General features: G+C 40.9%; 1 protein-coding gene across 1 annotated transcript in view; it reads right to left on the minus strand.

Moving 5' to 3' along the window:
• Positions 1-210: 210 nt before the first annotated feature.
• LOC126980728 (cytosolic endo-beta-N-acetylglucosaminidase-like) overlaps positions 211-27,770 on the minus strand; it is a 63,970-nt gene continuing 36,410 nt past the window's right edge. Inside the window, exons 3-9 of the mRNA XM_050831008.1 lie at positions 27,491-27,639; positions 24,409-24,572; positions 20,112-20,580; positions 15,716-15,921; positions 11,845-11,907; positions 6,212-6,349; positions 211-342 (exon numbers count right to left, since the gene is read on the minus strand). Coding sequence (XP_050686965.1) covers positions 6,335-6,349; positions 11,845-11,907; positions 15,716-15,921; positions 20,112-20,580; positions 24,409-24,572; positions 27,491-27,639 — 1,066 coding nt within the window. The 3' untranslated portion in view covers positions 211-342; positions 6,212-6,334. The remainder of the gene's footprint in view (positions 343-6,211; positions 6,350-11,844; positions 11,908-15,715; positions 15,922-20,111; positions 20,581-24,408; positions 24,573-27,490; positions 27,640-27,770) is intronic.

The raw sequence follows: 27,770 nt of genomic DNA on the forward strand, positions 1-27,770 counted from the left end.
TAGATCAGCAGCTCCCTCCAGTCTCAAGCAAATCTCTTTCATCTTGTAGCCTGGCATCTCATGGGCTGTAAATATCCTGAGAGAGAGAGAGAGAGAGAGAGAGAGAGAGAGAGAGAGAGAATGTCTAAAAGAATATCCTGATGAGGCACTCGAGTTGAAATATATCATCAAGGTTCATTTCACATCTCTTATTCAGAACAAACAACATACCTCACACTCCATCCATTTTCCTCATGACTGTCCAATAAAGGACACTGAGTTATTGGGTTACCATCTCCATAGTCCTTCTTTTCTTTTTTCTTCTGTTCACCTTTACTCTCTTCACATCTGAACTCTAGAACTCTGAAAATAATAGTCAATATTACAATATATTTCTGAATGCACATAAAGGGATTCATAAAGTTAATATTAAACAGAAAATAACTGAACCCTTAATACTTCAATACCACACAAACCATTTCTAAGCTGCCACACACCCTCAAAAATAAATAAATAAATAAGCTAATAAATAAAATAAAATAAAATAATATATATATATATATATATATATATATATATATATATATATATATATATATATATATATATATATATATATATATATACTCCTTTGTTATCTCAAAATACGTACATTCGTAAAAAGAAGAAAATGGGAAGTTTTGAAGCCGCAATTGAAGGCAGCTGCCTTATGATTGGCAGGCAGTTCTGAAAACACGCTTATGATTCGCTGTGAGTCCGATGACGTCATCGACGGCATCACCCAATCAGCAGCCTCGCTACCTTGTGGCGGTGTCACACTGGCCATTTTCCTCCTACCATTGGGGCTACAGGCAACCGCGGTTGCCCGTACGCCCTACCGGGAGCGAATTGTTGGTTACCCGTAACTTGGTGTCACAATGGGCCTTTTTCCTCCAACCGCGTTGGCGGTAGTGGCAGCCGGGAACTCAAACTTTTCCGGGTGTGCGTCTTACACGGCCAAGGTCAGTTGCCCATATCTGCAACGTAAACAAGGCAGTCGCCCTGTATCAACATGGCGCTGCCTGCCAAAGTAACGACAAAATGAAAGCTTTGGTCTGAAGTTAACAGTGATATAGTTAAATCGATAGTTCGTTGTTTTTACCGCGGGCCATTAGCATGCATTGTCACGGTCTGCCTCAATGACACACAGTTTTCCCTTATGATAATACATTTTCTCTCAGTGTCAGCATGACTCATTCCTCATTGTACCAGTAATCACGTGATAGTTACGTGGATGTAGTGTCATGCCCACTACAGCTTACTTTCATGTTTGCAGGATGTCCTGAGGTATGCCTTGCTGTCCTGTTCATCATACATCCTGCTAATGTTATATTTATTCCACAGCAGCCACGAAAGGGTAGTAACTACTTGTTGTGCAGACGGATACCTGTGTTCTGCGGCTGGCATGGAGTAAGTTGCCAGACACAGTGTGGGCTTGTTTCTCTCCTCATTCATCACCTGTTAACTCCGAGCTTGACATTACATGACTTTCATCGGAATAGCAGTTGGAGAGCAGGATATTTCCTACTTGCATGTTGCATGCTAGCATGGCAAGGTTACCTTTGTGTGTGTGTGAGGTGGGGGGTCATGGGTCATGTGTTCTTCCGCGTTAGGATCAAGTGGTGAACTGGGCTGGTGGGGCTCGTCCTAGTGGTTTTTGACCTGGGAGCGTGTGGATGTGTTTCCTCTCACTCTGCCCTGTGTGCTTACGCTGCTACCAGCCGCCTTACTCCGGTGTCTGCACGGGCCCGCGACGGTTTCCTGGGGCCGTTTCATCGCCAACCACTTGCCGAGGTGCCCCTGGCTGCCCCAGCAGGAGTGTGTTTAGCGCTGCAAGCGGTTTCCGGGCTGGAGCTGGGAGGATTGTGTCTTGTCCTTGTCTCACCACGTGCATGCTAAGTAATATCTAACCCCATCTTCACCAAGTGGTTTTAAGTTAAGTTTTAGCTAGGTTAGCTTTTTGCCTAGCCTGTAACCTGTTGTGTGTGGGAGTGGGTTGGGGTTTTCTTGTAAATAAATCGTTTTAAGTGTCGTGCAAGTGTGTTACTGTTCCTGGGTTGGGTTGGAGGTTCTGCCTAGGTCACCCCTGTAGGAAGTTGTTAACAAGTACCCTCAAGGGCTGGGTTAGGTGTTTTGTGTGTGTTGTTTTCTTGCAGGTCCACTCTGTGTGCCCCGAGCAGCTGTCGGAGGAGGTCCACGTGGTAGTATCGACTCCAAAGGCCTCGAGAACACCAAACTCGAGCTGTCATTCACAGACACAAGATATGGCAGCGTTGCTCTTCTCCCCCAGGTCCCCCGGGTGCACTGACTGTCAAACGTCTCTAAATAGTTTCCAGGTGTGTGTGTGTGTATGTGTGTGAGAGAGAGAGAGAGAGAGAGAGAGAGAGTGCTGCCCAAAGCAATAGCCAGGATTATAAGTTAATCACTCCGCACCTGTGTTGACAAAAGACTACGTCTCTCTCTCTCTCTCTCTCTCTCTCTCTCTGGACTTCCTGGAATTTCAGAATTTCTTTGCACACACACACACACACACACACACACACACACACACACACCGTGGCGTAACTGATAGAGCGCTGCGCTGCCAAGGTTCACGGTCTGACAGGGCGGCGGTTTGAGCCAGCTCAGGTGTGTGTGTGTGAGAGAGAGAGAGAGAGAGAGAGAGAGAGAGAGAGAGAGATTTCTCCACACACACTCTCTCTCTCACTCTCTCTCTCTCTCTCTCTCTCTCTACGAGGAACAATGGCGTAAAACTTAGTCTGCACGAGGAACAATGGTAAAACTCAGATGTAGACAAGTAAATTCAGATTGCACCAAATTTTTCTTCACCAACGCGTTGTAAAAGCGAGAATGGAATAAGCTTCCACCATCAGTGGTCCAGTGTAACACGATTGACTCCTTCAAAAATAAGCTCGACCGTCACTTCCTTCAACTAATATCAACTAGAGTAGAAATGCAACGTTTTGGAGTCTTCTGATTAATGTAAAATCACTTAGGTTTAAGGACAGACCACCAAGTCTGGACCATGGGGTCTGTGTGGTCTGATTTTCTATGTAAATCTATGTAAATCTCTCTCTCTCTCTCTCATACACACACATTGGAAACTATTTGGAGATGCTTGACAGTCAGTGCATCCGGGGGACTTGGTGGAGAAGAGCGACGCTGCCATATCTTGTCTCCGTGGATGACAGCTCGAGTTTGGTGTTCTTGAGGCCATTGGATGATTGGAGTTGTTAGTACCTGCAGACGGCCAGGTTGAGAGTGTTCCAGGTTGGCATTGCCCCACGCTCATGCCTTCTATAATAATAATTTACCTAACCCTAGCATAACCTTGACACGCATCTCTGTGAATCTCGCCCCAGCACGTGTGAACACGGTGACCCAACTGATGGAGTCAAAAACTGCTGGTGTCAAATTGAGCCTTGTTCCTCCAACCCCGTTGGCGGTCGGGGCAACCATCAACTCCAACTTTTCCAGGTGTGCGTAACACATGGCCAAGTCAGTTGCCCGTAAACAAAGCAGTCGCCCTGTATCCATGTGGCGTCGTCTGCTAAAGTAAGGGCTGTCGCAGCTTGTGCAGCCGTTAGCCAAGTTATAGACTTGTTGCTGCAGTTAAATGGAAGGAGGAAGCGGTTGTGGGCACAATTATGGCTTTAAAGACGGGAGGACAGCAGGAGTGTTTACCCAAACATCGTCAGAGAACTGGGTAAATTTCCAGAACCTCACCCGTGGGACACTGTTGGACGAATCTATTTTTTCTAGTAGTTTTTGGTGTGCTATGAAATAATCTGCTGACTATTTCTGTCGCAAATCATTATATCACTAATATAATGATTGACTTTTCAATGCCTGTTGAACGTGTAACCGCTGCCGCCTGATGCTGCCGCCGCCACAAAATAGCTTGCAGAGAGGTTCAACTTGCTTACTGTTTCTATATTTCACTCACCACTCACAAAGATAACAAGTGGACAAGCTAGAACAAAACCAGGCAAATTAATGTTTTTCCTGCTGCGTATTCCCCCAGCGCGCATGCGTTGTGGACAGCAGAATGACTTATTTCAGCGAGGAGATATTTCTCGCAACACCGGCCTGCGTAGCGGACCGTCGCCGCCTTGTCCTGTCCTGCTCTGCGTATTCCTGCCGCCCCACACTGCGTGCCGAATAAATTCAAACTAACCAAACCTAATTTAACATAACCTACCTAACGGGGGGACTTCGCCCCCCTCGACCCCCTTCTATATACGACGGAAAAGCAATACGGCAATGTGTTGTATGGACACAAAATACTTCATATAGCACCAAGGTGTTCTTTGCTGTGAGATGGGTGATGTCCTGGAGTAGAACTGTGCTGTGAAGACCAGTGTTGTGTTCCTGAGCCAATAAATGGCCTTCATGCAGTGATTCATGGCTAAATTTCCGAGATATAGCATCTTGATATTTGAAAAAAAAAAAAAAATGTCTTTAAGTGCATATGCAGGTCCGTAATTTTGGCAGATTTGGGGGGGTTAGGCTTGAGGGCATCATAGGTTCATGAGGTGGGGGAGCTGGCAAGCGAAGTGAGCATATCCATGCTGTCGGGGGATGCGTGAGAACAGCTCTGTTAATCAACAAGTCTTTGTTTGTTTACATTCGCTTCTGAGCATGCGTAGTTGGCGGTAGGACAGCCAGGAACACAACACAGGGAGTCCTACAATTTTCGTAGCCTGGAGAAAAAAAGTTTTTTGAACTATGGTTCCACAGGACGGGGTGTTCTCTTATCAATTAAATAGTAAACAAAGCAACTCTGTCAGTCCACTTTATGAGTCTCTTAGTGGGCCATCTTCCACTGCTCGACACTCCTCAGCCACTGCAGTCATCTGTTTGTTTACATACAGCCGCGCGGTACCCACATACCCACGCTCGTACCCACAACCGTTTTCCATTCGTACAGACAACCAATAACTTGCTCCCGGTTGGGCAATGGGCATACGTGCGGTTGCCCGTAGCCCCAATGGTTGGATAAAAACGGCCAGTGTAACACCGCCTTTTAAGGCAGCGTGCATGACGCCGACGGTAGGTAGGGGAGACCTGTACATGTCAAAGCAGCGCGAAACTCTGGGCGGTACTGCGCGAAAGTCGGGATGGTGAGAATTTAGGACTCAGATAGCACGAAACTCTAGAGGGTACTGTATCTATCTATCTATCTATATATATCTATATCTATCTATCTATCTATGAGGCCCTGCATGGAGAAGTGTCCCAAGCGACACAATAGCCGGTTTGGAGTTAAGCACATATAGCACTACTTTTACCCTTCTACTTCAATCTCAGCATGTTGGAAAGGACAAAACGCCACTCGCAATACGGTCAAAACGCTCCGAAACCAGAGAGGTGAACTGCACGCTCGCTCGACTCGCGTGCCCAGGCGAGACGTGCCTCGGAGTGTCCCAAGCTCCGGGCTGCGGTGGTGGTGGATTGTTTATTGTTTGCTTGTTTTTATTATTGTTTGGTTGTGTCTGGAAGACAACATGGGCAGAATAATACACAATCACTACTGGATTTGAGTTTGTATTGCCTAGAAACACACAAAACTAGTTTCAAACAAATGTGTTTTTATTTGTTGTTTGTTTTAGTTTGTGTGCTTGTTTGACACTCCGTTATTTTTTTTTGTTAGTAATCAAACCAGTATTACTTTGTGTGACTGAATCTGCTCATGATGTCATAAACAGATCATTTGGTTGTTTGTTTGTGTCTACTAGTTGTTTGTTTGTTTGTGTACTTGTTGTTTGTTTTTGTTTTAATCTTTCTGTAAGTAACATCAGTGATTTTCTCTTGTAAAATACTTTAAAATGATGTTTTCAAAATGCTCCTAGCTTCAATGATAACAAATTTATTCATGTTTTACTTTTCCAAAACTTTGGAAGCGATTTCTGATGTTTTAGAAATTGGCACTTGGGACCCTTATATATATATATATATATATATATATATATATATATATATATATATATATATATATATATATATATATATATATATATATATATATATATATATATATATATATATATATATATATATATATATATATATATATATATATATATATATATATATATATATATATATATATATATATATATATATATATATATATATATATATATATATAATGGTAGTGACTGATATGTAGCTGGTTTACTAAAAGACTTGCCTGCTCTGACTGGAGGAAGAGGCATCTTGGCTCCTTGACAGATAGCACAGGAGGATGAGGGTGGTTGATGTGCCACACCACTTGTAGGCCACACTCAGTCTCAGGGTCGCTTGCCACTCAAGGTCACACAGTAAAAATCTGTACCACCACAACACACTTGGTTGTATACTCCATATGGTGTTGCATATGTGATGTACTCATGTTTGTTATTTTCACAGCATTTTTACAAGTCCACAGACCATAATGAAAGTAGGCATTTTTTTTTACAGTGGAGAAAGAAGCTCAAGGAAAAAAAAAAGTATGCAAAAAGAAATGAAAAAATGAAATAAACATTAACATTAGCAGAAGGGGCTTGGTTAGCATTAGGAAGTTAGAATAGAAAGTCATGTGCAGCAGGGCCACAGGAGAGATGGAGGCATGTAACTGGCAAGTTTAGAATAGCAATCAACATAAAAACATCAATAGAAGATAGAGAGTCAACATTATGGTAGAGTTTAAGAGTTAAAGGACATCTTGCGTCTACTGGACCAAGCTGAAATTTTATACAAATCTATTTTATACAAATCTTCTTGGAGGCTTTGTCTGTCTTCGTCTGTGAGGATCGATAACCAATCTTCGTGTCGTCGGCAAATTTCCTAACGAGATTACTGAGGCCAATGTCAATGTCACTGATGTAAATTGTGAACAGTACGGCCAAGAATTGAGCCCTGAGGGACACCTTTAGTGATAGGCGTCCACTCTGAGTTAAGGGGGGTGTATGAGGCAAAAATATTGAATTTTCTCTTAGAAATACCATTTTCTGTTTTTTGTTTCTTGTCAGGTTCCCTTGGAGTGCTGACTATCAAACGTCTGTTTCCAGGTGTGAGAGTGAGAGAGATTTACATATGTTTACATAGAAAATCAGACCACACAGACCCCATGGTCCAGACTAGGTGGTCTGTCCTTAAACCTAAGTGATTCTCCTTAAACCTAAGAGAGAGAGAGAGAGAGAATTTCTCACACACACAAACACACTCTCTCTCTCTCTCTCTCTCTCTTAGGTTTAAGGAGAATCACTTAGGTTTAAGGACAGACCACCTAGTCTGGACCATGGGGTCTGTGTGGTCTGATTTTCTATGTAAACACATGTAAATCTCTCTCACTCTCACACCTGGAAACAGACGTTTGACAGTCAGCGCTCCAAGGGAACCTGGGGGAGAAGAGCGATGGTGCCATACCTTGTCTCCGTGAATGACAGCTCGAGTTTGGTGTTCTTGAGGTCAATGGCCTTGAATCATAAATTGCTGATTTCTCAAAATGTAAGTTTTTTGATAAACAAGATGTAATGACTTTTTAACTTACTAACCTATATTCACGGGGACTGTTCTGTCGAAAAGAGAAATGCAAGGGCTAGATTTTGATTGATCGCTTTTTTTGTTAATTGGCATAGTTTTTTTGGGTAAGTGAAAAATATAGGAAAAAGGTGAATTGAGCACAAAAAATTGTACATATATAAAACATTTAACATAAAGAAACCACAAATACCAATCAATGAAAAAGAAGCAGAGTGGTTATTTTATGTTCTGCAATAAAGGAAAAAGGTGTATTACCACATAAAAGAGCATTAGGAAAGGGGAAAAAAACTCCTAAAAAAGAAAAAATACACGTACAAAAGGTACTGGCACTATCTCATTCAAACCTGGCCATAAATACCCACATTGAGCCCAGTTTCTTGTTGTATTAGGCTATTAGCATATCGGCTAAAAAAATTCAATTTGATTTTTTTCCCAATGTCGAGAGAGAGAGAGAGAGAGAGAGAGAGAGAGAGACTTATCTTTCCCAGACAGAGTATAAATGTAAGCTCTGGTTTAAGTGGTTAATAATTATGCAAGATTTTATAAGCAATATTACATACTCTCTCTCCTGAAGTAATTATAAAAGGCCTATAGGGAAGCTGAGGTTGAAAATAAACCAAGATCTTTTGTCAAGAATTCTAGTTGAAATGGTCTACTGGACACATGTGAACCCTCCCTCTGTCTTAAAGGATATTGATTTAAAATTTACTATGAAGGATGCACAGTACATTTAATACAAAGAGGGAAGATCGTTTAGTTGAGTAGAAACAGCAGTTCATCAAACACATTCAATGAGGAGGGTTTAGTGCCTGCTTACCTTACTGTGGTAGGTGAAAGGGTGGTAATCCCAAGACACCCACCCCCATTGTAGGCATCCTGGGTGACCAAGGAAAGGCATGCATCCTCCTTCTCACCCTCCTGAGAGAGAGAGAGAGAGAGAGAGAGAGAGAGAGAGAGAGAGAGAGAGAGAGAGAGCAAGCAGAATTTGCTATTAAGCAGAATATCATGCCACTTATATTTTTGTATACCTTATGATGGATGCCTAATAAATGGCGCATGTGTGACCTTGGTGTTTCCCTGGCCATGACTTCCACCGCCTGACAGTGGAACAACCTTGACCTGGGAGCACCTGCAGAGTGATGATTTTGGCGACTACAGATGGGATATACTAATATCACCTAATGCCCATACAGGCATGTATGTCCAGGGTTCCTGTGTAAGTGTGCAGCCTTACAGTGTCAAACACAAACACAACTTGTCCAATTACCCTACTTTAACCCTTAAGCTGAGCCATCCCTCCTGTGATTTGACGGTGAACTGCGGCATCCCTCAATTGAGGTGCAATATTTAAACGCATATGAAAACTGGCAGGGTTGATGCACGTGGCTACAAATTGGGTGTGAATTAGTACTATGTGGCATCTCTCATCCCAAGCCCCTCCAACACTCCTACTGCGCACTGCGCAGTGTGCACGCGCACACTGCTCTCAGCCACCCCACCCGATGGAATCGCTCTTCCTTTTCCGCCCCGCTCTCCTCCGCTGCTGTTGTGCCCAATGCCACTTCATTGCTTCCCAATTCGATGTCACTCCATACAAGTAGACTACATGTCAGTCTCGGTAACCCTTGCCTGTGTAGATGAAATGAATATCACAGTACTTATAATTGCTGTAAAATATTGCTCTAAGACCCCATGACATGCAAACCATGAATCATTCAACTGTATATATTGGCGAGTGCGCTTAACTATTCTCTACACGCTGATAGGCATTACATCACATTCTGTAAGACTCGATTTTTCGTCTTTTCTTCCGCAGCACATCCTATCAACAGGTTTCCTGAGCCGCAGGCCATGGGTTAAGGCGTAATTTACCAAAAAGTGGAAGCCCTGAAATTATTGCACCATGTGGCTCAGCTGGTGCTGTGTCTGCCCACAACTGACAAGAACAAACCTGTATGAATTTTTCAGTGGACTTAAGGTTAGCAGAGGAGGGACTACACTTAGCAGAAGCTAATTGGTCCGTTAACTGTTTCTGACGTTAGCAAAAGCGCTAAACAGCTAATGAAAAGTTAGCTTCACTAATTTGTGGTTAGCGGATTAGCGGAACCATGCCCACCACTGCCTATAGCTAACATATGAGGGGAAAAAGCAAGTGTTGGGACTGTGTGGCAGAGCGGAGGGGAGGAAAGGACCTGTGGAAGCGTACACCAAAACGGACTCGCCAATCTGGTTTCACAACAGCAGATGCCAGTTGGCTAGCAAAATGGCACCCTACAACAACAACCTCCTCACTATATTATTGCAGCATACTTGAAAATGTGATCTTAGAACAGTTAATGGGGCATCTGCAGGTGGTGCAGGCTTTACTGGATAATCAGTCTGGCTACAGGTGACTTTACTCAGCAGAAACTAATCTCTGTTCAGTGGTGAACAATTTACTTGTATTCATTGATGAAGGGAAATGGGGTGTTTTGATTTTGTTAGCCTTGAGTACTGCATATGATACAGTGGAGCAGTTTATTGATTCAGGATTGTAAAAACATTGGAATTGAGGGTAGTGCACTTGATTATCAGAGGTGTTACCAAGAGAACAGAACATGCAGTGTACAAAAAAGTAAATCGCTTTCTGCTGATAAATTTCTGCAGAGAGGAGTCCCTCAGGGAAGTGTACTGTGTCCAATTTAATTCTGTGTGTATACTGTACTGACAACATTTTGGGTCTGGTCTTAAGTGTGAGTGACCACTAGTCACACATCATAACTCAAGGACTACCTGTACTGTGCTTTAAATATTACATATGTTTTTTCCTTATACACAATCTAATTTGGAACTTGATATCCATGTATAAGGAGAGATTAATGTATGAGGTTCAACCACACATTCTCTCTACCAAGATTTGGTCTTGGTTATTGGTAAGGTGACAATAGTCAAATGAAGACTCATCAATGGTAAACAAACTTCTAGTGAACTGATCACCTTCCACATGGTGTTGTTGTTATAGTGTGGTATAAGTGTGTATTGTATGGTGTATATATTATAACATGATCCTGGTCCAGTAGTATATGGTAGACAGTACTACAAGTCATGAAGCAACAAACAAAACATCTTAGTAAAATTGGTAAAGGTGAGGTTATTATAATAATATTTTTTCAAAATATAGCACTTGAAAGTGGTCTGTGTCTTTGAGACCAGCAAATATGGTACCTCAGACCTCAGCGCCACCAGAAATAACTGACTTCAGAAATTGATGTTAATAATAATAAAGGAAAGTGTGTACCGTATTTTACAGCTTCCAAGACGCTGCATCTTGGAAGACGCACCCTAATATTGGAGAGAAATTGAGAAAAAAAAAAAAAATTAGGTCATTCTCACACAAGAACAACTTCACCATATCCATGAATTTAAGTAACCTTTTCTTAAAACTATCTATTGTCTCAGCACTCACCACAAGTGTGCTGGAGCACTCACCACAAATGTACAACTAGGCAATTTCAACTACCGTTGGTAAATACACACACACTGAAACAGTGGGTCCCCGACATAAACATGGCGGCATGTAGGCTATTGGTTTGTTTACATTCATCACTCGTCCGATTTTGTCCGTGTGGCGATGACATAACAGTTGGTGGTTAGTAAATATACTATACATCTTTCATTGTCCAAGGGTGGTTTTATTTCCATAAAAGTGCATAGGAGACAACACATCAACACAGCAGATCCAAATGCAGCTGATCCAAAGGCTTGCTGGTCTATGGAAATAAGCCGCCTGTACCACCAAGATCAAGAGCGCCATGGCTCCCGCCGCTACCAGCCGCACAATAAACAACAGACATTTGGGTCACGTTTGGGCTTGTGGCTTGGCTCCAGGAAGGTTTATGGTATTGGAAATACTTGTAACAAGTAAGTACTGAGGTTATATCATATAAAAGGCTGAATTAAATAGTTACTTAAGTTAACCTCATAATGTAATGACAATGTACAAATCCACGTCCCTATTGGTCGAGCCAATACGGTGACCGTCCAAGCTCACTTGAGCCTGGACGTTGCTGCCACAATACAACATTCGTCTTGGAAGACGCACAAGTATTTTTCATGGTATTTTTTAGAGAAAAAAGTGTGTCTTGTAAGCCGTAAAATACGGTAAGTGCAGCAGAAAAGTGTATGATATGAAATATGAGTTAATAAAGTAATGGAAATACCACTGCCATTAATGAAGGAACTCAAAGTGCAGGAGTGAGTAAATGCAATGATAGAGTAAGTGCAGGCATGCAAGGCAAGGAAGGAAGGACGTACACAGACCTGTGACCAAAGAGGCTGCAGCTGCTGGAGACTTAGGTCATGCCATGCACCTTCCTTCTCCACCTGCTGAGAGAATTTTGTTTCAACTGCTAATAAAACGTTGCACCCTGAAAGGAACTGTTTAGTGACAGTGATTATGTTGAATTTAAAGCCACTGTCAGGGTCTAGCCTACTAGACACCATAAATCAATCAATAGAGGCATATGCTACAGGCAACATACAGTTACATCCAGTTTTACCTTGTTCAGATAGTCTTTTAGTTCTAACTTTATTTATATAAGTTCGTCGATATTAGTGTACGTTAACCTAAGCTTTTTCATTCCCTTCTTTTCTTCTCTATTGTTGTGGCTTTTTACTTTTTCTCCTTCTCCCTCTTCTTGGTCCACCACCTCATCACTGTCATTTGACACTCAAAAATCAAAATTTCCTTTTCTGAGTGTTCTTTCTTCATATCTTCGCTTTGCTTCATTCACAATTTCTATCATTCTAACTCTTTCCTCTATGCTCTAGGTGAGACTGATACACCCTAAACAGATACTCAGCAAATATTGTAATGTAACTAGAATTTTTTAAAAGCCTATTTCTGCTTGATTTTGCAAGACTTTCATGCAAGAATGATTTTTTAATAAGATAGGCTTCCAGATGACATTTCCTTTCTCTCGTTTACAAATAAATAAAACAACAAGAATGATCAGCTACATTTATATAAACAACAGTGTCACTTATTGTACTGGGCCCGGATTCATCAATCTTACCAACCACGCCTCCGGTATCTCTCACATTTACTGGAGCGCTACCAGAGCTGCGGCATCTTTCAAACACTGGATTCATCAACGGTATGGTAACGCTCCGGTAACTCGCACCCTAGCAACGATTGGTTGGGCTGGATAGCCAATCACGTGCGACCTTTGATGCTGTATTTCAGCTTTCACGTGTCGTTTGTTTACTAATACACAGACTTCAAAATCAAGTCATGTGTATTGTACAGGCGTAAATACTGCCTTAAAACAAATAATTAGCGTGGTGATCCCTCAATAAGATGCGTTTTTACGAATGAATGCACGTTACTTGTATATTTATTCTTGAAATAAAAATATACTCGCTCATGTAGCCTAGCTATATTCTGGACATTTTTGCATGTTACCTTCATAGTTTTCTGTTGCCAACGCCAGTTGCGTGCCTCGCTATCACAAGATTGGGTATTATTCTAAGCCCTTGCAACCAAAATTGGCTAGGGGGCCCTTGTCATCATGCCTCACTGGTGCAGCCAAGCAATGGGTGTGGGCATGGGAAGCTGTGGCTGCTGAGGTGAATGGCGTGAGTGGCTTCGTGAGTAGTGTGGAGGAGGTCAGAGCAAAATTTTACGACATTGAACTCCACAGCAAAAATATTGGAGACTTGAGACAGGAGGGACTGTCACAGACAGAACATTATTCCCTCTGCAGTGTTTTAACAAGTAGGGAAAAGTCATGTGGGTGGACAGTTCCACAGACTTACATACTATAGACTGTGGCCTGCAAGTGAAGCCGGCCTGAGGCCGTGCACGGGTGTGCCCAGTTCATCCCAAACCGACGACTTCACACACCTCACTCCCACCCCGTTTCCTGACCCCAACATTCACTTTTGAGAAAAATGGAGACCCCCATCATCTTCCTGATAAAATTCTGCATCACACTAGCATAAAATTGTAACAATAATGTGTAAATACACATACGAAAATCAAAGTTAAATGAATAGGGAATACACATTTTCTTGCATTTATTTCTCTTCAACTCCTTCGTACTCAGCTGGTTTTTGTCACATCGCTTTTATAAGCCCAGATCCTAAATCTGCATGTTTTTCTGCTTCTGATGGTGTAGGGTACGTCATGAGGTAAAAAATACATAGGCTCAAAATCGACTCCGAACATGAGCCGCGGCAGTGTCTACCCACTTACCACGCCTGCGGTAACTCAGTTACGGGTGCTCGGAGCCGCGGTAACTTTTGGCCTTACCACAGCTCCAGTAAGTGGTTGATGAATGCCGATTTACGGAGATACCGCGGAGATACCGCGAGACTTACCAGACAGAGGTCTGGTAAATGGTTTGATGAATCCCACCCCTGGAGTGTAATTGTTACAAGTACCAGAGAAACACAGGTAATTTGCGATGATTAATATAACAGTTGAAGCTTCTTGGGCACAAATATATGGAGTTGCCGGCTGGCAGCTCCATATACCCTATTCATGACTGAGGCAGGGGTGTGTTCTTGCTCCATCCCTTTCCAACACTTGATTGGACTGGGTATTAGACAAAGTTGTTAATCAAAGTCATTGTAGAGCATCGTCAGCTAGGTCACTGATCTTGTTATTGCTGATGATACTGTACTTCTTGTGGAATCCCTGGAGATCCTGGTGATGGCTCTTGAAGTGCTGCATGAGGAGGCGAAGCCACTGGGACTAAAGGTCTCCTGGGCCAAAACCACGGTCCAGTCATTTGGAGGCTTACTGGATAACACAATTCAATCTGTTCATGCATGTGGTAAGGACACTGAGGTCACCAAAAGTTTCACATACCTTGAAAGTGTAGTGCATAACAATGGTGGGTCTTACAAGGAAGTCACTTGACAGATTGGCCTGGCCCCACGGTGTTATGGACTCGCTCAACATGAGTCTATGGTAATGTCAATATCTATGCAGGCGGACAAAGATTCAACTCTTTGTGACGTGCTCTTGGTCTTTCTGTATGGCTGTGAGACAGGGGTATGTCAATATCATTGGTACCACATACAGTCATACCTTGGTTTCCGAGTTAAATTTGTTCCAGAATTTTGCTTGCAAACCAAACTGTGCCTCCGTGCTGACACCCTGCCTGGTCAAACTCTTTCGTCTCTGCCTATCAACATCTACCTTTCCTTCCTGCTGGAAGTACACCTTCATACAGCCTGTGCCTAAAAAGGGTGACCGTTCCAATCCCTCAAACTAACGCCCTATAGCTTTACTTTACTGTATCTAAAGCTTTTGAATCAATCCTTAACTGGAAGATTCAAAAGCACCTTTCCACTTCTAACCTTCTATCTGATCGCCAGTATGGGTTCTGCAAGGGGCGTTCTACTGGCGATCTTCTTGCTCTCTTAACTGACTCTTGGTCATCCTCTCTTAGCTGTTTCGGTGAAACTTTCTCAGTTGCGCTAGACATATCAAAAGCTTTCAACAGAGTCTTTGCTTTCTAAACTGCCCTCTTTCGAATTCTATCCCTCTCTCTGTTCCTTTATCTCCAGTTTGCTTTCCGGCCGTTCTATCTTTGCTGTGGTAGACGGTCACTGTTCTTCCCCTAAACCTATCAACAGTGGTGTCTCACAGAGCTCTGTCCTATCACCAACTGTCTTCCAGTCATTCTTCAATGATCTTCTTTCCATAACAAACTGTCCTATCTACTCATACGCTGACGACTCCACTCTGCATTATTCAACTTTTTTCAACAGAAGACCCTCTCAACAGGAGTTGCAAGACTTTCAGGCATTTTTTATGTGAAAAAGGTGCGCGTCATATGCCGCAAAATACGGTGATTTCTCGTGTGTTTCGTTACACGCTGTGGTCGTGTGGGAGTATAGAAAAGAGCAAATTCTGGCATTTTACAGTTAGCGGGCTTTTTTTTCTACATTTTCTTTTTGTTGCCCTTGAGTTGCTCTCTGTGCTGGTAAAAAAAAAAAAAAAAAAAAAAAAAAAAAAGCAAATAAGTATATGCAATTTTTTATGAGGGATTTGAGCATGCGTGAATTCTGGTATCTGCGAGGGTCTTGGAAGACGTCTCTTGCAGATACTGTGAGGTGACTGTGTCTGCCTCCCTGTATTAAATGCTCTGTTTAGGAACACACGTATGGATCCACAGACCTTTCCTCTGCAGTAGAAGTGGTCCCCATACCCCTGGCAGAAGGAGGTGGTGAGGGGGAGGTGCTGGGGTCCCTGATGGTTTAAATAGGGTGCAAGGGACCTCCACATGCATTTTTCTGCTTCCACAAAGTTATCCTGAGTCTCAAAGGTCCATCCAGGTGCAAAGATGGCCGCTGAAAGGCCATATTTACGCACCACATCAAGAGCCTGCAAGGAAATATTGATTTTTTCAACATTTTCCACCATTAAAATTATTAATCAATATTTTTTTGAAAGGAGAAGTATTTAGTGAGAAATCAAATGTGTGTGTGTGTGTGTAATTACATTTGTATTCAACAGGGGCCGAGCTAAGCTCTGATAGTCCCGTCTCCATATCTACATTCATTCATCCAGCCTTTCCTTCATTTGATGGACACTGCTCGCCTCCACCACCTCTTCCCACTAGCTGTTCCATGTGTTAACACTTCCATGTGGAAAACTATACTTTTTCAAGTCGCTCAAACAGGTTCCTTTATTAAGTTTCTTTCCATGTCCTCACAGCCCCTGCATTCTCGCAGTTAAGAAGAGATCATCTCTATCCACCTCATCAAACTTATTTACCAACTTATACAGTTATCCAGTGTCGTCAAGTCCATCTCCTTCAATCTGTCTTCATACGTCATATTCAAGAGTTCTGGGACCATTTTAGTAGCAATTCTCTGTATTCTTTCCAACATTCTGATACCCTTCTCTTTGTGAGGCAACCACACAACTGCAGCATATTCAAGTTTTGGTCTTATCAGTGTTGTTATTATTTTCTTCATCATTTCCTTGTACAGTCGGCTATAGAGAGTAGTGTCACACTGTCCAGTAAGTTTCATTCAGAAAGCGACATCTGGCAACCCCTCCACGCGACATGAAAATTATTACATCCTATCGAAATCGTACTGTTGTGGTGATCGGTGGTCACAGGTGCACTCTCCATAATTTTAAGATAGATATTTATCAAAAGTGCCCGTCGCTAACGCTTAATAGATATTTTTTCTTTAGGCTCTGTCGCTACATTTTGACACGAGCTTTTAGTTTCGGTCAAATTTAGTCAAGAGCAATTCTAAGTTGTTTATCAAACTATGATACATTTAAAAATATACTGCACTTATTAAGGGAGATTGTTATGCCTTTTAACTTAAAAAATAAATCTCTAACAGCCGAGATCTTGTTCTTTATTAAAAAAAATTTATACGTAATAATAGGCTATAAACGTTCACATGATGGCGGCGTCGACCGCGGGCTTTTCCGCGCTCGCACTCAACACACACACACACACACACACACACACACGTATTTATACTTAGATATTATGTAATCTTCACGGAGAAATGATTTTAGATTTTTGATGATCTGAATTGTCTTTGAGACTTTATAGTGACGGGAATTAAGGCTGCGAGTTAAACAGACCCTCTAGCCTATTTGCTGTTTGATGGTAAGGAGCATTAGTTACTGCCTGCCTCTGTGAAGGACAGCATTGCACGCGGTATTTTCAAAGTTTAATAAGAAAAAGTGTTTCAGACTGTTCGTGATGTTTTACCTCGCCATCATCATCACGTAGAAGACATTCATTATCGCATTTCTAAATTGAATTCATGTAATCTGGTATATTTCTAACTACATTATATTATAATATAATATAATATTATACAATATTATAATTTCACGGTCAAACACACACTGTACACACTGATACGCGTCACTAACATCGCCAGTGAATGTGTCACCGTGGTATAGTTGCCAGATACCGCCACCAGGCTAAACATTCTGAAAACCGTGACACTACTCTCTATCGTCGACTGTACATATAATGGAATGATACCCTTATATTTTGCATCATCCTTTAGGTTTCTCCGAATAACTTGTTTATGTGCTTTTCTGGGGATAGTGTGTCTTGCTTCATTACTCCTAAATCTTTTTGTTCATGTACCACCTTTAAGTTTTCTTCTCCCATCCTGTATGTTTTCCTCGGTCTTTTTTTACTTTCCCCATTTCCATAACATGGCATTTGTTAGTATTAAATTCCATCTCCCATAACTGGCTCCATCTATACACTCTATTCAGGTCTTTTTGCAGTTCTTCACAGTCTTCCTCCATCTTCACTTTTCTTATTAACTTTGCATCATCTGCAAAAAGACTCATATAACTTTTTATACCCGTCAGCATATCATTTATATATATTATGAACATTATTGGTGCCAGAACTGAGCCCTGAGGAACCCCACTCTCTACTCTCCTCCAATTTTATTTCTCTTCTCTAATCACCGTTCTCATTTCTCTTCCTGTTAAGTAATCCTTTATCCACTCGATGACCTTTCCGCCCATTCCTCCCCATTTCTGTAGTTTCCAGAGTAACCTCTTGTGGGGAACCTTGTCAAAAGCTTTTTTCAGATCTAGATATACACAATCAACCAATCCTTCTCTTTCTTGCACCATGTCTCTTGCTCTTGAGTAGAAACATAGTAAGTTGGTGACACACAATTTCCTTTTTCTAAATCAAAACTGTCCTTCATTTATCATGTTTCCCTTTTCTAAATGTTCAACCCATTGTTTTTTATTATACTTTCACAGATCTTGCACATTACACTTGTTAAAGAGACTGGCCTATAATTTAATGGTTCAGTTTCATCTCCACTTTTATAAATTGGTACAATGTTTGCTCTCTTCCACTCTAAGGGCACTTTACCTGCATTTATTGAGCATGTTAGTATGTCATAAGTGGTTCCACTAATTCATTTCTACACTTTTAGCACTTGACTGGAGATTTCATCTGGTCCCAAAGCTTTCCTTCCATCTAAAAATTCCATCAGCTGCAAAAGTTCCCCTTTCTCAACCTTTACATAATTTAGCTTTCCTTCATTACAATTTTCGAGTCCCCTGTCAAAGTCGGTCTCTTTCGTAAATACATTATGAAAATTTTTATTTAATATTTCTGCAATTTCTTCGTCCTTTTCATAGAATAATTTTTTTCATTTAGCCTTTCCACTCCTTCATTTCTTTTTAGCTTCCCATTTATGAATTTATAAAACATTTTTTGTTCTTTCTTACAACAAAAAACTATTCTTTTTTCAAATTTAGCTTCCTCTTCTCTCCTTATTTTCACATATTCATTTCTTTTTTCTTTTTTTTATTTGTCTCTGTTATGTATTCTAATTTGGTCTTTTCTTTAAATTCCTCCATGCCTTATTTCTGTTTCGTTTTGTTGTTTCACACCTCGATCCAAACCATGTTTTCTCTCCTTTAGTTTTTACTGTGTAGTATGGAACATGTATCTCTATTCCTCTGTTGTAAATATTCATAAAAAGGTCATATTTCTTTTGAATGTTAGTACTCATCTTCATATTACTCCAGTCTACGAGTGTACCACGAAAAAAAGGAGAAAAGTAGCTAAAGTTAGCGTTAAAATAGGAAATCAGTTATAACTACCTCTGGCCCTTCCCTGGTAAAGCGGCTATAGCCGTCTCTGGTCCTTTAGGGGTTAAGGGGAAGAGAGATGAGAACAGTGGTAAAGGACATGAAATTGGAATGGAGAATTGTAGAAAGTGGAGTGCCTCAAGGATCAGTATTGGCACCAGTACTTTTCCTAGAATATATAAATGACATGCCAGAGGGAGTAAACAGTTATATGAGCCTGTTTGCAGATGATGCAAAACTGCAAAGACATATGAGAAACAGTAGGGACTGTGAAATTCTGCAAGATGACCTGAATAAGATTTGGAAATGGGAGTGACAATACAAGATAATCAACAGCCTAAGAGTCATGTTAATAGGATATTCGGTGATACATATAACATGGTGAGAAATATAGGATTAGCATTCCACTACATGGATATGATGAAAAAGTTAATAACCACAAATAACCAAAATTGGAATATGCAGAGGCAGTGTGGTCTCCCCATAAGATAAACACATAAAAAAACTAGAAAGAATACAAAGGATGGCAACAAAAATGGTTCCAGAACTGGAGGGATTGACATATGAAGAAAGATTAAAGAAAATGGACCTACTAACACTGGAACAAAGAAGAGAAAGGGGAGACCTAATGCAAATTTACAAATTACTGAGCAAAATGGAAAAAGTAGATAATGAGGAGTTACTACTAAAAGAAGGAATAAACACCAGGAACACAAGAGGACACAGTAAAAAATTGAGGAAGGGAAGATGCTCGAGAGACATAAAGAAATATAGCTTCCCACAAAGAAATATACAAGTTTGGAACAGACTAAGTGAGGATGTAGTATCGGTGAAGAGTGTGCAAAGCTTCAAGGAAAAGTTGGACAAATACAAATATGGAGACGGGACCACACAAACGTGAGCCCAGGCCCTGTAAAACTACAACTAGGTAAATACAACTAGGTAAATATACTTTCCTTCCAAGTGTTGTATTTTCCTCCAGCATAAAAGTTTCTTCCAAAGATGTCCAGCCCCACAAACACGTCTGAGATACGGTCGCCTTCAAAACCACTACCTGTTGCTGCTGCTGCCTTTTTAGTTCTGTCCAAGTGAGCCTCTGTCCAAGTGTAGTTAAGGAATATTCCATCACAAGCATTAAAAAAGGCTTGATTGTGGGGATTGAGCTCATTCTGCCACTCCAACTTTCCATTTTCTGTTACACTGTCATACCATATAACACGGTGAATGTTATGACTTTTTCCATATAATTCATTTACTTCCTTTCTTTCCATATTGGTTTCATCTTCTGTTAGTTTTTTCTCTATTTCCTTACTTTCCTTTCTTGTCTCTTCCTCCTTCATAATTTTTTCCTCCATCTTCCTGTTTGCATCTGTTGTCCTCATGGCTGAGGTCAGTTTCCTCAGAAAATACAGCAGGAGCGGGATCTGAAGCACAAAAGAAAAGCATCTCAAGGGGACAGATCACGATGAACAAAAGGACAAAGGGTTGAATTACACTTACAATTTTTTCACCAACAAATTACACCTATTATCATAGCTCAGCCTTTTTTTTTGGAGTACAAGTACCTCTCAGTTTATGCTAATACGTATTGTGTTCCTGGTGAGATTGCATAATGTAAATTTTGCATAATTTAAACATTATCTTCCCATGTGTGTGTGTGTGTGTGTATTTATATAGAGATAGTATTTTTTTCAAGAAATCACTAAATGATTGACTTTTCAATGCCTGCTGAGTACCCGCCATCGCTCGCTGCCATCCGTTACCACCAGTGTTGTAGGAATCAGCTCGCAGGCACAAAATAGCTTGTAGGAGAAGAATGTATTTTCACCAAAAGAAAGTGGTGTGCATCAATCTAGGACGTAAATGTAATGTAAAATAGCCAAGTGTTTGTGAGTGTCCGTACTGACACACACACACACACACACACCAAAATTTGAAGTATTGGTATCATATAAGTACATATGTTATTAATTTATTATTTAATGATTCTTTCCACATTTAACACATTTATATATTTCTAAGTTGTTCAGGTATTCTTTTATTTTATTTAGAGTCTTGGATTTTGAAATGGGTGAACTTTTCGGAAGAGCACAGGAACGCATCTCAATGTTTATAACGGACTTAAATGGAAAAATTCGCTTAGATTAACAAATTTCTGCTCTACTACGAGCAAATTTTGGGAATGGACATTGTTTCTAAATTGGGGACTTGGTGTAGAACATGTTTGATACTTGTATCATAATCGTAACAATGCAGCCCCCCACACAGGGACCCACTGCCAACCTGCCAGGCTCAGTGCACAGCATCCAAAGAAATATATCACCACCTGTACTCTAAGGGTTAACAACCGTAACACACTGACTTGTGTTTTATATTATTTATCACTGGAATTTGTTAGTGAAATTAATTCAGTTCTTTATAAAATAATACGTAAAATGATTTTTATATAAATATTTTTTTGAGATATGGAATGCATTAATGGGACTCACATTAATTTCACTGAGGAAATTTGTTTTGGTTTACAAGTGTTTTGGTGTGCGAGCCAAATTCTGGAACGAAATAAACTCATAAACCGAGGTATGACTGTACTTACTGTATTTCCCGTCATGTAAGACGCACCGGAATATAAGAGGCACTTATAATTTGGCAAGATATATTTGAGAAAAAATAAAAAAACTCCACATTTTCCTTTAACTTAACCCCTTAACCCTGGGTGACAACATATGTCGCCCTAACGTACAAAGTCCCTCACCCCGGGTGACGACATATGTCATTCTACCAATTTTTTAAAAAATGCGCCAATATTTGTGGCTCCTTGAACATTTTGGGAGTGGAAAATTCCATCATCCATCATCCTGTGCACTCCTGCCCACTTCCTGCCACCCCTCAGGCACCCCCCTCCTTACTCCCTGTCATCCCTATTTTGCGCGCTGCACCAACACACGCACGGGTTTGTACTGCTGCCCCGGCAGTTACTCACTCAGGCATACCCGGTTTCCTGTGCTGTGCACCATGTTGCGCTTTAGTTCGTCCTCGCGCTCGGGCAATGTATAAACAGCTTGGTGTGGTAGGTATAAAAACACACAAAACACGTAAACAATGCAACGCAGCACGTAAACATTGGCAAATAAACAGACAGGGGAAGGAAATGTACGTAATCTTTTCAGTTTTGTCGCAAAAATTACAATAATTTGTTTTAGGTGTAAAGAATGACATTCAAGTACAAACAATGTTTTTTTTTTTTATATACGTTCAGTAAAGGGGCTGTAAGTCATGTATGCTCAATTTGACACCAAAAATTACAACTTTTTCACAAAAATTCACGCAAACAAAAAGCAAACAACACTTGGAAATCGTTTTTTGGAGGGTTTTCTTGGTTGATAATGATACCACACACTTATATATCATGAAAAAACTTTTTTTTTTCTTTCAAAATGTGCATTTTTTTCAATGGGTAAGGATAGCCAAACAACGGTATAACTCACATACGTCATTTTTACCTCTTCATTTCATATGTATCGCGTAAACAATTCACTGTTTATGATGTAAACAATGATGTTTGTTTGCCATTGTATCTCATATATTGCTACAATACACTTACAGTCACAAGCCATGGAATGATGTTTTTTTCATAAAAAAAATGTACAATATTTCACTAAATTTAGATGTAAACAACCTGTAAACAACTTTGTTTTCTTTTTTCAGGCCAGCCAACTCTGCAAACAAACAGTGCTCCGCGCTAGAACCATTTCACAGAAAAAAAACGCGTGTTTCCCGCATACTTGCCCCACTTGTTTGTGCAAACAACCAAAATTCCTTGTGTAAACAAAGTGATACTGTGTATATATGAGCCCAGTATTATATAAACAGCTTTGTGAGTGTGTGGTACGTCCTGGCGTGTAGATGCTAATAAAAGAAGCAGGTTTTATGTGAAACAATTTAAGTGTTCTATTGCAGTTGAAATGTGGTGAAAAACTGACAGCAGTGGTGACATATATGCCCCCATACACACAGCAAGCAAAACAAGTGAAATTTATAATAACCTGTCAGAACGTACAAGTAAAGCATTAGAGGATATTACAGGTTGAGAATCCCTTATCCGAAATCCCTGGGACCGAACGTGTTGCGGATTTCAGATTTTTTTGGATTTTGGAATATGCAGGCTCTTTTGACATTTTCCACAATATCTTTACACCACAGAGCACGCAACATGCAGTAATCACAATGAGTAACAAGCGAAGGTGTTACTGTGACGAGTGCTGACAACAAACTAATGCATAGCAGCACCAGTGTTGCCAGGTCGTGGACTGTGTTCCTGCCCAATCCTATCTCAAAAGTTGCCCAAAACCCACGGTGGTGGCGGGCAGATCTTTTTACACCCAAGGTGTCAAGACAAATTGTGTGTTAAATGTTCAGTGAGTTGGAAATAATGTAGTGCCCAAACACAGCCAAGTGACTATGATGAAGATGACAAGTTTTATTAAAAGGACGTCAGTAGGCTATTCATGAAGCAATCAAGACTCACTCACTCACTACGATGTTGTGAATAAGTGTATCGGGGATTATTTTCAAGGCTAACATCGTAATTGTTGACAGCCCTCGTAGAGCACTGCACTAGCAGTGGAGCAGGGCCTGAAACCTCATCAACGGTAAATGCTAAACAGTATATAAATGAAGTTTAGTTGTTAAAAGCAGGTGAAATAGAACAAAAAATAGGAAAATGTTGTTTTTCTATTTACTATTTAACCCGGTAGCAGCAGGGATCATATTTCTTAATGGTCCCTCCAAGCGAGAAAAATGAGAAAAAATCACCCCTCACACAAACCATTTCATAATATATATCGAAGCTTTTGTGATCAGATTATGTATCATCTATTTCTTGGGGTTTATATCATGGCACAAATTTGGCCCGTCGCTGCTACACGGTAAAGCCACAAATTTGGCCCATCGCTGCTACCGGGTTAAAATTTGTCCCCAAAGTAGTGGTTTCAGGACTAGTGAAGTTTTTCAGTTTCTTAATATCGCTAAACACAGGGCCCCACTGTACGTAATTATGTATATCAAGTATTCAAAAGAAATCAGGTCAGTTCATGTAGTGATATATGGGTAGGTATTACAACAGGCATACAACACTGGATTTGGATATACTATTAGGAGTGTATTCATAATCATGGAGAGACTATGCAGACAATTGAAATCACTATTCTAAATCTCATGCTATATTAACAGAGGTAAAGAAAATCTGCACTCACCTTAGCTGGAGGAACCTCATTCTCAATATTGACAAGCCAGCCCTCAAACCCATGGTAATGAGCAATGCGTGTCAGCTGATTCACTGCTGTTTCCACTGTCCCCTCACTAGCCAGAAGATCCTTACATACTGCACTCCCAGCTTCCCACTCAGTGATGAAGGTTCCTGGTGGGGATGCAATTGGATGAAGAATTGGCTCTCATATATACAACACATTGACAATCTTGAAAAATAAACAAACAAAAATTACGTTAGGCTTCAGTCCTCATGTCCTGTCGTATGTGTCTGGTCAGCAGAGAGAGAGAGAGAGAGAGAGAGAGAGAGAGAGAGAGAGAGAGAGAGAGAGAGAGAGAGAGAGAGAGAGAGAGAGAGAGAGAGAGAGAGAGAGAGAGAGAGAGAGAGAGAGAGAGAGAGAGAGAGAGAGAGAGAGAGTGTGGGGTGCTTCCCCGCGACGCGTCACGACCATGAGAAAATGCGCAGTATTTTTGGCTGTCATAACTTTTTTATTATTATTAGGAGAGAAGTTTTATTACACCACCATATATACTAGATGATTATAAATTGATTACAAAGAAGAAAGACACCATTTCCACCTCTTTTAAATGTCTAAATTTTCCCCGTGCACAGCATCCAGATAAATATATCGCCACCCGTACTCTAAGGGTTAAGACTATCCATTTATGTAATTAATATATGGTAATTAGTTCTCTTACTTCTCTTTCTCTCAAAGTTGTCAAATTCATTTCCAACAATTTGTCTTCAGAAATTATTATTTTTAGTTCTGGAACCATTTATGTTTCTATACTTTGTATTCTTTCTAATTTCCTTCTTTGTTTCTTTTTATGTGGTTGACACACTACTTTCACATATTCCTACTTTGGCCTGATCAATGAAGAAATTAGCTTCTTCATCACATCCTTGTCTAAGTTATGGAGCACTACTCATATTTCTTAATAACTCAGATGTTTCTTCAGATATTTTGTTGATGTAACTTTAAGGTGTCGACAACTCCCACATCTCTTTTTCTCTCTTTTGATGATAATTTACTTAAGTCATCCTCAAACTTTATTTAGCACTAATTAAACCTCATCTCGATTATGCAGTTCAGTTCTGGTCCCCCTGATATAGAATGGATATCAAGATGTTAGAATCTGTACAGAGGAGGATGACAAAGATGATTCAGGGGGTGAGAAACTTGGTTTATGAAGACAGGCTGAAGCAGTTAAATCTACACTCTCTGGAAAGGCAAAGGTTGCGAGGAGACTTGATCGAAGCCTATAAATGGATGAATGGCTATAATAAAAGGGATGTCAATAAGATTTTGATAGTAAAAGAGCCAGGTAGGACACGTAGCAATGGTTTTAAGTTAGACAAATTCAGATTCAAGAAAGACATGGGCAAGGATTGGTTCATCAATAGGGTGGTAGATGAATGGAACAGGCTTTGCAGCCATGTTGTGAGTGCCAATACCATAGATACATTCAAGAAGAGGTTAGATAAAGATAAAGCCATGGATAGTGAGGTAAGTTGGGGTTGAGAGTACAGGAGTTGCCTTGTAAGGCCAACCGGCCTCTTGCAGACTCCTTACATTCTTATGTTGTACACCATCTCTTCTCCTCTTGAACTTCACCATCTCTTCCTCACTGAAATACAGGTTTCTGAGGTTACTGACAGTAATCTCTACTCCATTCCCTCCTACTGACTCCATCCTAAACTTCAATCTAAAGCTGAATGTTGCATCTACGTACACAACAGGAAGATGGTGGCTGTGTGGATAGCGTGACAGTGCCGCGTCCAGGGTGACACAGGTTTGCACCCCTCCAGGTGCCACAAGCTGGGATTTTTCAGTCACCGCCGAGTGGCCTAGGACTACCCACTGCTATCCAGAAGACCACCTATCAACCCAGACTTTAAATTCTCTCTCTAAAAGAGAGGGTCATTGATGAGATCTGGTGGGCAGCATAAGCCATTGCCTGTACCACAGTGGACTGGGGCTGACCATCAGGCCCCACCAAGAAAACCTACCAGTGCCACAGGCAAAAAAAAAAAATAAATAAATAAATAAATAAATAAAAAAAAATAAAAAAATTGTTCTCGTGCCCACGACATTGATTCTTCAGAATATTCCATCTGACTAAAACTCAACTGTTATCCTATTACTAAATACATCTATATTGTTTGACCTTGACTGATATTTCCATCTCAGGGGATTTGAATGTTCACCACCAGCTTTGGCTATTATTCTCTTTCACTGACCAGCCTGGTGAACAAGCCTTCAACTTTGCTCTCCTCAATGATCTAGAGCAGTTGGTTGAGCCTCCTCCACATATTCCTGACTGTCTTGGAGATACGCCCAACATTCTAGACCTCTTTCTAACCTCTAACACTTCAGCTTATTCAATTAAACTGTTCTCTCTGTTGGGCTCCTCCGATCATGACCATATTTCCACAGTCTGTCCAATCACTCTTGTACAGCCTCTGGAGGCTGAATCTGGACCCACCAATGAGGAGGTGCTTTAGGCATTTCACTTCAGATGGGTGGGACGGCCTGATGATGTACTTTTCCTATTTTGCATGGAATAATTATTGCTTCCAGGACAGAGACCCCTCTGTGTGTGCCAAGGAATCACTGCATTTTGTTTTCGGCTAACAGAAAGGGGAGGGCTGGGGGAGGGAGTGCAAGCCCTTCCCTGAACCAACTTAGATCAGGGGCTGGATTGAATGTTGACCATAGGGCAGGGTTGCAGGACCCTTGAGATAAATAATCCCTGACCACCCAGACAAAAAAGAATGAGTAGGAAGGAGTGAAAAAGAGTAAAACAGTTAGGGAAGGTTGAGAATGCTTCACTCATCCTGATAGACCAGATCCTACCCCATACTAACATACCAGCCCCTACCCCAACATTGGAACATTCACATCCTCCCATTTCTCCTCTTCTCCAACAGTAAATGAAAAAAAAAATAGTGTCTTTGTTGCTCCTCTCATCCATTAGAGATAGTGACTTCATTAGAATGAACACCATAAAATAGAAACAAACTGACAGATTGGGGGTGTCATGGGTGTTCCCACCAATCATACCCACCAAGAACAGAGACTCCATGCAGGTGGGCAGCATTAATCCAAGCAGGAGGTGGGATGGTGACCAGGTGGTGGCTGAAGTACACAAATGTGTCTACCCCAGACCAGTGGTAGAAACGGTAAGCATCCTTGTTGCTGCAACCACTAACGAACCTGATAGAAAAAATCAACTGAAATTAGTCATCGAGAGAGAAAAGAGAGAGAGAGAGAGAGAGAGAGAGAGAGAGAGAGAGAGAGAGAGAGAGAGAGAGAGAGAGAGAGAGAGAGAGAGAGAGAGAGAGAGA

Source organism: Eriocheir sinensis, chromosome 45 (assembly GCF_024679095.1).
Source record: "Eriocheir sinensis breed Jianghai 21 chromosome 45, ASM2467909v1, whole genome shotgun sequence".
Taxonomy (NCBI): domain Eukaryota; kingdom Metazoa; phylum Arthropoda; class Malacostraca; order Decapoda; family Varunidae; genus Eriocheir; species Eriocheir sinensis.